Genomic DNA, 12,373 nt, shown 5'->3' on the forward strand with positions numbered 1-12,373 from the left:
CAGGATGGCTTCTACAATTTCACATGATGGGGAGGTAAAATCAAAATCCAGGTTCATTTGCCTTTTCTTTCTGAGGTCAGTAGAGAATAAAGTTTGCTTTTGACATTTTAGTACTTCAGCTATTTCAAATACTCTGAACATATAAATAGCACTGAATGTAACCTATGAAATTGTTGAATACACAGAGTTAAGAGAATCATGATATTGACGATACAGATTTATGCACACATTATATCAGTTGTAAACAAAGAATATATCTAAATTACTGTAAGACAGTGCAATGTCACTATCTGAAATCAAGTGGTTATAACTCAGATAAAGATGGTGTTCGCTGTTGAAAGACAGTTTATAAACTGTCTATAAGTTGGCATTTTAGATGCAGCTTGTTGTGGAGAGGGCATAAAACACAACAGAATGTCATATAGGGAATGTTTAGTTTTGTGAATGAAGGCAGAATGGCAAGACATCATTGTACCCACTGCCTGATCCATTAGGTCTACCATGACTGTATAAAAATTTTCAGGAAATGTAATCTACATTGGCTGTTAAAATGTATTCCATTGCTGACAGACTTTGAACACGACACAGCCATCAATGAATATGCATTACATCTATGCCACCTGAACGGAATGATCCTCTGCACATTCCTTCTTTTCAAATACAGGAAAATAACTAAGAGTTGATTTTGCATTACGTAGGATATCTGGACAGGGCAAACCAAAAGATTTTTTTTGCGATACAACTGTTCATAAATTTTGTTCTGTAGTAATAATATACAAATTTGAAAGAGGTTTAGCTGAAAATTACACTGCTGGTTTTCTACCAAATTTATTTTTGTCAGAATGTAATCATGAGATAATGATATTTAATTTCTTTTGGAGTGGACAGGAAGGGCATATCAGGTAGTTCTAACACAATCCTATTGTAGCAAGGCAACAGTTAACTTTGTCTTATACTGCCCAGCTTTGTGTCACGTACAAGTTTGTTGCTTTTTTTCTTCAGAGGAAAGTTAAAGTATTTGGGTAAAAAAAAATCAAATTTCACTGGAACCTCAAATTCAAGATATTGGGTGACTTGAATTTTCATTGTCATACCATAAAAGGTTTGACCATAATCGCACTGTAGGGTACCACTAGAATTTCTCCTCTGTTCAATTCGCATGGCGACCTTACAAAGTAATTGCTTTTCAATGATGTACTAATCAAAGCTTCAGGCATTCTTCCTGTTTTGTTCTTCACTTACCACAAAGATGATGGCTGACACTCTGCCTGACACCAACAGTAATTAACTGCAACTGTGCAGCTGTTATGGTTAAGTTTATCTAAGTCATTAGATGAGGAAAGAATCTATTTGGTTCCAATATTTGATTGTCAGACAACAGAAAATGCAACATTACATACTTGCTCAAGACCAGGAGCTTCAAACTAAAATTTCAGGTGGCACCCTAACGTGCTTTCTCTTGGTTCCAAATAGCTTGCAATCCAGTTTGTGTCGGCAGTAATCAGAAATTACAGTAACAAATTAAAATAACTACAACTGTTGCAATTTTGTGCTCAACTGCAAATAATGTAGAAGGATAGACAGTTATAATATTTTATTCCAGAAATTACTGTAGTGAGATACAAAACAAAGATATAAGCTCCTGGTTCTGCAATTGATGAACAGTATCCAAAATGCTATCAAACAGCTTGTGTTAATGTTTCCATAGAAAGTAGGTAATGAAGATCCTGTGAATCCATTTCTAACTGTGAACACTTTGTAATAAGGTAATGTTGTCCCCCTTCAGCATAACACGACCTGGCAGAGAGAGAAAAGCTGATTAGAATAGACTTTATAATAAAACAAACAACCATTTCCTCTTAACCTCACTTTATAAGCTGGTATGCTATTTAGTGATACAGCATGGCATTCAACCATTTCCCCTTATGCTGACATTTCATTCCCCCTTTAGGGGTTTATCAAAATTTCTTTTTAAAACAGTAATTAAAACTACTTCCACTACCTTTTCAGTTTGGTATATTTATTGCAGATTCCAGTTCTTAAATACTCATTAAAATATGTATCTTCATGGTGCCTTTGGTTCCTTTTGGACTCGAACTGGGAGGCATCGGCTGCATCAACTTGGGTCAGTTGGCAGCAACCTCAGCAGCCAGGTTTGCAGAATGTGAATTCAAATCCTATTCTAAAGTTCAGCACAACACCCACTATTTAAAAGGAGAGCTGCATTTGTTCAGATGATGTGGTAACCAATAGGTGCTATACCTGCTTGCACAAGAAAAAAAAGTTTTACTGTTTCAACATCAGGAATATCTAGTGATCTGGTCAGCATCCCTGCCCAATATAAGACAGCTAATTTGCTCTTGCTGAACACAAATCAATGTCACCCACTCCTTATAACTGTGACTGCATTACGAGAATAATTTGCTACGGTGCTAAAAAGGCACTACATTAATGGAAGTGCATTCTATGACTTAACTAGATACCGTAATCATTAAGGAAGTTCTCAACATTAGTGCAGTTAAGAGATCACAAAACTATTGATCAGAATAAGCACATTATAGAGAATTAAAAACAACAGAAACAATAATATTTGACTGCCAATGAGTGTAATTAACCCCTACTTGTTCTGAAACGTTACTACACATTGAGAAATGTAAAGAAAAGAAAATGGTTCAGGATATCGCAGTGCTTCACAACACAGCAACTATCACTGGCTAAAGTGGGAAAGAACACGTGCAGAATACAACTCTGCAAATAAGACAGTTCTCATGTTTGGTGTGGAAAGCACAGTAGCCAGAAACCTGGAATTTCTTACCTGAACACACAAGAAGGGTCTCAGATTAATGTCTTATTCGAAAGGTGACACCACCCTCAACTATAGCCAGAATCTAGGCAGACATTTCAACATTGTAGTGTTCTAAACTGCAGGAATACAACTCATGTCCGTAATTTTTGACATTCTTGCAAAAGTGTCAGCAACTAAACAAAGTTGGTAAATGACTGTGATGAAAGACAAACTGAAGCCACCTATCTAGAAGTGGGAAGGGAATGGACTTCTGCTTCAACTATGAAAATTTAGAATTCAAGCAGTGTAATTTGTATTTAGCTGCCTCACCAAAATAATGATGCAAAAATTTCTACATATCAGCAAAGGCAAATATGCATTTGTTGTTGTTAATTATTTGAGACACTGCACTGGATGTGACACTGTGCATACGGGCTAATTATTATTCCCTACATCACATGCTTGTATGTTGTATGTACAAGTAGAAGTAACTTTTTTCCCCACAGTACAATTACATTTTAGCAATTCAAAAGATAAAACAGACCAAATTCAAGGGTGGGTTATTTGTTTTCTTCTTCAATTGCAATTTTCTCGCCAATTAACTTATACAAGGTAGATTTTCAGTGCACCTTCTCAGCCTTGTCTTCCTCTGTAGAAAAGGTTGACCTTGTTTCTTACACAGTTGATGACCCTACCTCAAACTAACATCAAATGAGACAGAAGGCTGCCACTTTAATAATATTCTTTGATATTCCTAGAAGGTCAGCACAATCAGACCCATACTTCATCCTTTCATTCCTAACACCGGTTAACAATCGGGGCAGTCAGTTAAGCAAACTCGCCTTTTAACTATCCACGAGGAATTGAGACCAACTGTAGTGCTAGACTGGTTGTAGACATTTCATTCAAGTTTTTTTCCCCCCCAGTATTATGTTACACTATTTTGGTTCATTAACCACTAAGTTAAGCAGATCCAGTGAAGTACTTTCAGAAACTTATTCCAAAGCAGCATTTTCACATGGCAACCCGACAACTATCCAAAACAAACATCCTGGTTTACTAAGGTGTAATGCCACTGGGCCTGCTACAGCCTGCGTCTCCGGACTAACACCAATGTGGTTGACCATTAACTGCCCTCTGGTGCTTGGCCAATTCAGTCAGCTTGAGGGCCAGTGACATGCAAGTCCAATGAAAGAACACAGACTATAAAATTCCTTTGTGACACAAAGGATGAAATGCCAAATGCATCAGTGTGATTTTTTGGTAGACAGAAGATGATGACAGAGAAAAAATACCACTGAGGGGAGAATGTATCTTGAAAGAGCTTGAATGAGAAGAGTGCTTTTACAAATAATTTGTTCCAACTGCTTCTTAAAAAAGACATACCACTGTAAGAGGAGGACCATGTTAATCCACTCACCCAACGGTTTTCTTGATTTTGATTTCATGTGAATTTCTTCTGCATCATCCAAAACAAGGTTCATATATTCATCAAACCCCTGTGGGTAAAAAAATGAATTAATTACAGCTGGAGATAGCAAGAACTGCCAATGCTGGAGTCAGAGATAACACAGTGTGTTGCTGGAGGAACACAGCAGGCTAGGCAACATCAGAGGAGCAGGAAAGTTTCAGGTCAGGACCCAAACGTCAGCTTGCTGCACCTCTAATGCTGCCTGGCCTGCTGTGTTCCTTCATTATAACTGGGACAGTTATCTACCAAGCTTACGGGAGAAAATTAATCAGAAATCAGGATCAAATCCAGATTCATAAACTCAAGTTGAAGGGTTTCAGCCACAACCACAACCTGCAATAAATTACAGGTTTTATTTTTATCAAACTCAAATTTATCAAAACAAATTTTATCTAAATCAGAGATTTCTACCGATGGCAAATAGATTTTAAACAGCAGAAACCCACAGGTGTCTAAAGATGTTCTTACTAATTGTGTACAATTTTTTCTTGTCATGTGCCATGTCCTTTTACATCCCTGATATGGAGGTGCCAGAGTTGGTCTCGGATGGACAAGGTCAGGAGTCACAACACCAGGAAATAGCCCTTCAGCTGACAAGGAGCAGCACTATGAAAACTTGTGATTTCAAATAAACCTGTTGGACTATAACCTTGTGTTGTGTGGCTTCTGACCTTTTTACATCCCAATGATGAATAATCAGGTTTTGAGATGATAGTTAAGTCAAATGTTACTCTCAATGTGCAATTTTTGAATGTTATCAGCGTTTGGGATCAAAACTCACAAAACGTCATGTCCCTATGAAAACAGAGAACCAAATACTTTCCTAAAAAACTCAATTTTTAAAAACATATGATTGGTTGAGGGAGGAATACTAAGACACCAGAATACGCTGATCTTGAAACAGTGCCGTGGTATCTCATATGCTGTGCAACGGGCTGCTTAATATCTCACACAGAGAGTCTCTCCAACAACACACAACTTAAATCACTGAGTCTTAAATAAATCAATCACACAACTGTACAGGTAACAAACCACAGACTGCGGAAATGCACAGTTCTTATTTAAGAAAGGATACAATTGCATTACAAATATTTCAGTTAAGGTCCACTTGACTAATATCTGGGATACACAAGGAACAACAGGGGTTCACCTTATGAGGAAAGGTTGTACAGGCTGGGTGTGTACCTACTAGACCTTAGGAGAGGTGACATTTTTTAACACAATCAAGATGTTGAAAAGAACTGACAGTGAGTATGCTGAAAAGATGTTTCTCCTTCTGGTAAAGGCTAGGACGTGATTTAGAAAGCAGTGGCCTTCAATTTAAGATAGAAATAAAGTTTTTTGTTCCTTCAGACATTCCTGAATCTTTGTAATTCTTTTCCCCATAAAGTGGTGGCATGTGAGAGATAACTTTTCAGGACTTGCTGCAGAAAACCGCCAATTTTATAAACCACACGCAAGTCTGTCCCAGAACGCGCTCACTAAACTCTTGAAATTACAATGGTAGGGTAGTTATTTTTTCTTTACAAAGCAATGACAATCCTCCACATGTCCTCACCGGGTAACTGATAACTAAATCAGTAAATTTCTGCGATTTCCAATGACTCCAGCTTATAATGCTGTTCAAGGTGGCAAAGTGTATCAGTGATCTATCTTTTGGTTTACCAGACTGAGCAAATTATTGAGTGTTTCACATATTTCCAGACGGTCTTCAATCAGAAATATTATCCTTTTCCTCTCTCAATGCCCATAATATCCCTGATTAACAGGTGGACTAGCAGGAACATACAGGACATCATAATATGATTTTTATTGCTGGAGCCACCTCACATATGCAATGTATAGTCATGAGTAAGAGCTTTAAATCTCCCAGTCTCTCATTAATATCTGTTTACGCAGCCAACTTTAAAAAGGTCACCTATGCATACACAAACAGGTTTCCACCAAGATTAGACTTTAAAAACGTTTCCTCAACAAAAACATTCAATCCTTCTATTGGCTTGCTGGAAGCTTATAAAAATCAAATTTGACCAGCTAGGGACATATGCAAAATCGTCAGCAACAAATATAATACTTTTACAGGACAAACTAGAACAATGTGCAGCACATGGAGAGTCACACTAAATTAGACTAGGTATTCTAGTACAAACTTTAGCCACAAGAGGGTGCTATTCCAGAGATAATGGGAACTGCAGATGCTGGAGATTCCAAGATAATAAAATGTGAGGCTGGATGAACACAGCAGGCCAAGCAGCATCTCAGGAGCACAAAAGCTGACGTTTCGGGCCTAGACCCTTCATCAGAGAGGGGGATGGGGGGAGGGAACTGGAATAAATAGGGAGAGAGGGGGAGGCGGACCGAAGATGGAGAGTAAAGAAGATAGGTGGAGAGAGTGTAGGTGGGGAGGTAGGGAGGGGATAGGTCAGTCCAGGGAGGACGGACAGGTCAAGGAGGTGGGATGAGGTTAGTAGGTAGCGGGGGGTGCGGCTTGGGGTGGGAGGAAGGGATGGGTGAGAGGAAGAACCGGTTAGGGAGGCAGAGACAGGTTGGACTGGTTTTGGGATGCAGTGGGTGGGGGGGAAGAGCTGGGCTGGTTGTGTGGTGCAGTGGGGGGAGGGGACGAACTGGGCTGGTTGAGGGATGCAGTACGGGAAGGGGAGATTTTGAAACTGGTGAAGTCCACATTGATATATTGCCACCCGAAGGTTGCAGGAACAGCAACTCATATTCCGCCTGGGAACCCTGCAGCCATATGGTATCAATGTGGACTTCACCAGTTTCAAAATCTCCCCTTCCCCTACTGCATCCCTCAACCAGCCCAGTTCGTCCCCTCCCCCCACTGCACCACACAACCAGCCCAGCTCTTCCCCCCCACCCACTGCATCCCAAAACCAGTCCAACCTGTCTCTGCCTCCCTAACCGGTTCTTCCTCTCACCCATCCCTTCCTCCCACCCCAAGCCGCACCCCCCGCTACCTACTAACCTCATCCCACCTCCTTGACCTGTCCGTCCTCCCTGGACTGACCTATCCCCTCCCTACCTCCCCACCTACACTCTCTCCACCTATCTTCTTTACTCTCCATCTTCGGTCCGCCTCCCCCTCTCTCCCTATTTATTCCAGTTCCCTCCCCCCATCCCCCTCTCTGATGCAGGGTGCTATTCCAGCATGGTCCCAATTTACAAATGCAATTTCACACAGGGCGTATAGTTTAATGACCCAACAAACCTACATCTTCTGTATTTATGAACAGCTCCTTTATACTGCCCTGTATGGTGTGCAAACTTGCGTACAAATCAACTTGCAAACAAATTGCAGAACAGAATCTGCTTGCAACCCAGAGACTGCCTGTGTAGATAAATTCTTGCCGAACAAGAGTCAATGGATATTGGGAGTAGGCAAAAATGTGGAGTTGTGGCCAATCAGAACAGCTTTAATCTGACTCAATAACAGTGCAGGTTAAGAAGGCTCCTTATTTATGTCCTCGTACATATATACATATGAGCAACTACAGATAAACCACAAGTTAAGGGCTCCATGTTAATTGATCTATTTTGCTGATCAGCTGTAGAGGTTTGCTGATCCTCTGCATGTTTCAACATTTTCTACTGATGCTGCCATGCAGACAACTCCAAAAGCAGATCAAGTTAATCCTTTAAAGGCTGCATTGTTTCATAGCTTGTCTTGAGGTTAGGGATTATGTGTGCATTATTAAAGTGGGTAAGAGGTTAAACCACCGTCACTCTATCTTGTGATCAGAGATAATGGGAACTGCAGATGCTGGAGAATCCAAGATAACAAAGTGTGAAGCTGGATGAACACAGCAGGCCAAGCAGCATCTCAGGAGCACAAAAGCTGACGTTTCGGGCCGAGACCCTTCATCGGATGAAGGGTCTAGGCCCGAAGCGTCAGCTTTTGTGCTCCTGAGATGCTGTTTGACCTGCTGTGTTCATCCAGCTTCACACTTTGTTATCACTCTATCTTTTACCAGTTTCCACAAGAAATGGTAGACTGCAAACATAACTGGAATCACACTTACAGAAAACAACAGATGACTGCATTCACTTGATGCAACTTCAGGTTTGCTGGTCAACTGTCAGCCAAAGCAGCCTGACTGAATTGTGAAAAGTCAATTAACTGCACATCAGAACTCCAGGCTAATTTTCATACTTACAATTATACAGCCTTCTATCCTCATGTTGACTTGTTCATATAACCATACTTGGATCCTGGATCTCTAGAGTAAAGGAAAAAGGTAATTCAAGTCAGAAACAAATTATTTCCAACGAGTTTGAATAAAACAGTGCCTCTAAGCTGTGCAATGCTCCCTCAGTCATGTATTAGAGTCAGAAAAGACTGTGTTCAGGTCTCTGGAGTGGGTATGAACTCATGACTTCTGACTTAGTAAGAGAGCTGCAATTAAGTTGAGATTTAATCAGCCCTTTGCTGAATTACTGCAGCAAAGTCATTAATAAACTGCATTCACTTAACAGGTATGATAAACACCATTACCATGATGATTAATTATGTAAAATATTAAAAGTAAACAGCTTTACTTACATTCTGAAGGTACCTGAAAATAAGATTCTGTTGCACGTTCAGTTAAGGACAACATTTATAAATTATATAATGAACATCTCCATTATAAGATCTGCGTATCCCTCACATGCTATCTATAACCAGTCTGTGGTATGGTCACCAATCTAATGAAAAAATGATGCATAATACCTACCTCAAAACCGTTTACAGCTACAGTATTGATGTGTTTATTGATAGACATGAACATTGGCGTCTTTTCTAAAATGGCCATTAATTATGTCGCTCAAGTAATTATCTACAATCTATTCAACTGCACACCATCATAAACTCAATGTTATCCTCATCCCACATTCACAAACTAGTGTGTCTAGAATGCACTTCCTGGAGGATCAGGAAAGATAAACTCCAGTGGAATTTCTCTCCTTAGCCTTTAAAATTAAATACCGAAGTCACGTCCATGCCTAGCTCTTACAAAGATCACTGAAACAGTTCTTCCAAATTTGTACTGACAGCTATTCCACTACCTAGGTGACATTCGCATCTGAGACTGTGCACATGTATAATGACCAAATCTAATTTGCCTGATAGTTTAGATTCAGTATGTTTACAAAAGTTTCCACCCAATAAGGCTCCCAAGCCCACATTCAAAATTCTCCTGTGAATACAGCAACATTGCAATAACGTGCACTTGGTACCTTCACTTGAGCAAGGATATAACAACAGGATAACACTATTATACCAAAAATTGCTCTTACAAATATTGAGATTCACAATGGTAGTATAATAAACTAGATTCAAAATGATGCATAGCAACTATACTTAATTTATCCTGTAGTATTTAACTTCAATTCAAAGGTTTGTATAATGCATTCAATCCACCAATCCTACATTCAATCAATTTATTAAAACTCCTGGTCAAACAAATGTTGCAATGTGAAAACTTTCATCCTTGTTATAAAGTTCCTGCAGGTAATCTTGCTCAACCGTACAAATGTCTGCCCTCATCTGATTCGAGCCTCTTGAGCATCCTTAATTATGGTTATATTGCTATTTATGACTGCACATATTCAGCTGCTCAAGAGTCTTGTATTCCTACTTCACTTTCCTCCTTTCTACAAGACCATAATACATAGGAGTGGAAGTAAGGCCATTCGGCCCATCGAGTCTACGCTGCCATTTAAATCATGGCTGATCAGCATTTCAACTCCACTTCCCTGCACTCTCCCCGTTCTGACACACCACAAAGTCTACCTCTTTCACAAGGAGTTTGCCAGTTAACCAAATATGTCAAATGTCATGGACACAAATTTTGTCCAGTAACGCTCCTGTAAAGCGGCCTGGTTTTATACTATGTTAAAGGTGCTACTTATATGTCAACCATATTTGGTGAGGGCCCTCCACAGAAAACCGCTGAGCGATTGCCTTACGCTGCTGAAAACCCCACCTCAACAAACCATGCTGCATCAATTCACTAATTTGAACAATTCCCACAAGACAAGAGCAGAAATAGGCTATCCAGCCCAATGACAATTCTGCCATTAAACGAGAGCATGGCTGATGTGAGAACCTTCAGCAACAGAAACAAACTGCTGAAAAAGCTCACAGGTCTGGCAGAATCTGCAGAGAAAAATCAAAGTTAGTGTTTCAGATCGAGTGATCCTTCCTCAACTTTGTTATGCTGCCTTTACCCCGGTTACCCTGGATTTCCTTGCCCGATTAAAAATCTTTCTCAATCTCTAGTACACTCAATGCCACAGACTGCATAGTTCTCTGCTATAAAGAATTCTACAGATTCACTGCCATCTTGGAGAAATTCCTCCTCATCTCTGTCTCAAATGTACGACCCCTTACGGTGAGAGGTTATACCCTATGCTCCTTGACTTTCCCACAAGTTAATACAACCTTTTCTGCATCTTCCCTGTCAAATACGCCAAAAATCCCATAGATTTTAATAAGGTCGTCTCTCATTGTTCTGACTTCCCAAGGGTAACGGGCCCTCTCAGCCCGAGGCTCCACAAAACACGGGACGACCATAACTTTAAAACAAAACGATTTAAAAAGCCGTTGTTCAATGGGGCTGAGCACGAAGGCGGGCGGCACATGGAGCTTGTTGTGAGGAGCCGCTCGCCGTCCATCGCACGGTGGATAGACCCAGGGAGGAGGCCTCAGAGACAGACAGGGAAAGAAAGAGAGAGAAGGGAAGGCAAGAGAAGAGAGGCAGGCAGGGTGTAGGCCCCGAGGCCGGGTGCAAGCCTGGGCACAGGATCCGGTCCGGAGTCTCGGGTTCAGGCCCGAGCCCGGGGCGCCCAGTCACGGGCCGATCCTCCCTCCCTCCCTCCCTCCTCAGATCCGAACACCTCCCCACCCGCCGAAAGGATACAATGGGCTGCACCATCACTTTCTGCACTTTCTGCGCCTGCCCGCGGTACGCCATGACTTCGGCTCCGACCCGGCGACCGCCTCAAGAAGGGGGGAAAACACAAAAAGAAAATGGAGACAAAATGGCGGCTCCCGCTTCACGCACCGTGACCTCTGACCTTCCCCAGCACGGCGCGGCGCGTTCGGGAAGAGGCGGGCCCCCGCTGCTATGGTAACGAGGAGGCGGGGCCCTTGCTGCTATGGTAACGTGGAGGCGGCATCTGATACTAAGAGCAGTGACAATGGGAACTGCAGATGCTGGAGAATCCAAGATAACAAAGTGTGAAGCTGGATGAACACAGCAGGCCAAGCAGCATCTCAGGAGCACAAAAGCTGACGTTTCGGGCCTAGACCCTTCATCAGAGAGAGGGATGGGGAGAGGGTTCTGGAATAAATAGGGAGAGCGGGGGAGGCGGACCGAAGATGGAGAGTAAAGAAGATAGGTGGAGAGAGTGTAGGTGGGGAGGTAGGGAGGGGATAGGTCAGTCCAGGGAAAACGGACAGGTCAAGGAGGTGGGATGAGGTTAGTAGGTAGGAAATGGAGGTGCGGCTTGGTGTGGGAGGAAGGGATGGGTGAGAGGAAGAACAGGTTAGGGAGGCAGAAACAGGCTGGGCTGGTTTTGGGATGCAGTGGGTGGGGGGGAAGAGCTGGGCTGGTTGTGTGGTGCAGTGCGGGGAGGGGACAAACTGGGCTGGTTTTGGGATGCGGTAGGGGAAGGGGAGATTTTGAAGCTGGTGAAGTCCACATTGATGCCATTGGGCTGCAGGGTTCCCAAGCGGAATATGAGTTGCTGTTCCTGCAACCTTCGGGTGGCATCATTGTGGCACTGCAGGAGGCATCCACTGTACCCGGTGTGGCTTCCTCTACATTGGGGAAACCAAGCGGAGGCTTGGGGATCGCTTTGCAGAACACCTCCGCTCGGTTCGCAATAAACAACTGCACCTCCCAGTCGCAAACCATTTCCACTCCCCCTCCCATTCTTTAGATGACATGTCCATCATGGGCCTCCTGCAGTGCCACAATGATGCCACCCAAAGGTTGCAGGAACAGCAACTCATATTCCGCTTGGGAACCCTGCAGCCCAATGGTATCAATGTGGACTTCACCAGCTTCAAAATCTCCCCTTCCCCCACCGCATCCCAAATCCAGCCCAGTTCGTCC

At 42.2% G+C, this 12,373-nt stretch overlaps 1 protein-coding gene across 1 annotated transcript; it reads right to left on the reverse strand.

Annotated features, from left to right (window-relative positions):
* Positions 1-1,579: 1,579 nt before the first annotated feature.
* snrpe (small nuclear ribonucleoprotein polypeptide E) lies at positions 1,580-11,342 on the reverse strand. The gene is made up of 5 exons (XM_048553545.2): positions 11,174-11,342; positions 8,815-8,841; positions 8,429-8,491; positions 4,206-4,284; positions 1,580-1,797 (listed from the first exon to the last, which is right to left on the reverse strand). Exons 1-5 carry the CDS (start codon positions 11,225-11,227, stop codon positions 1,742-1,744), a joined length of 279 nt encoding a protein of 92 aa, XP_048409502.1. The 5' UTR covers positions 11,228-11,342; the 3' UTR covers positions 1,580-1,741.
* Between the last annotated feature and the right edge of the window lie 1,031 nt (positions 11,343-12,373).

This window comes from Stegostoma tigrinum, chromosome 21, assembly GCF_030684315.1.
Source record: "Stegostoma tigrinum isolate sSteTig4 chromosome 21, sSteTig4.hap1, whole genome shotgun sequence".
NCBI lineage: Eukaryota > Metazoa > Chordata > Chondrichthyes > Orectolobiformes > Stegostomatidae > Stegostoma > Stegostoma tigrinum.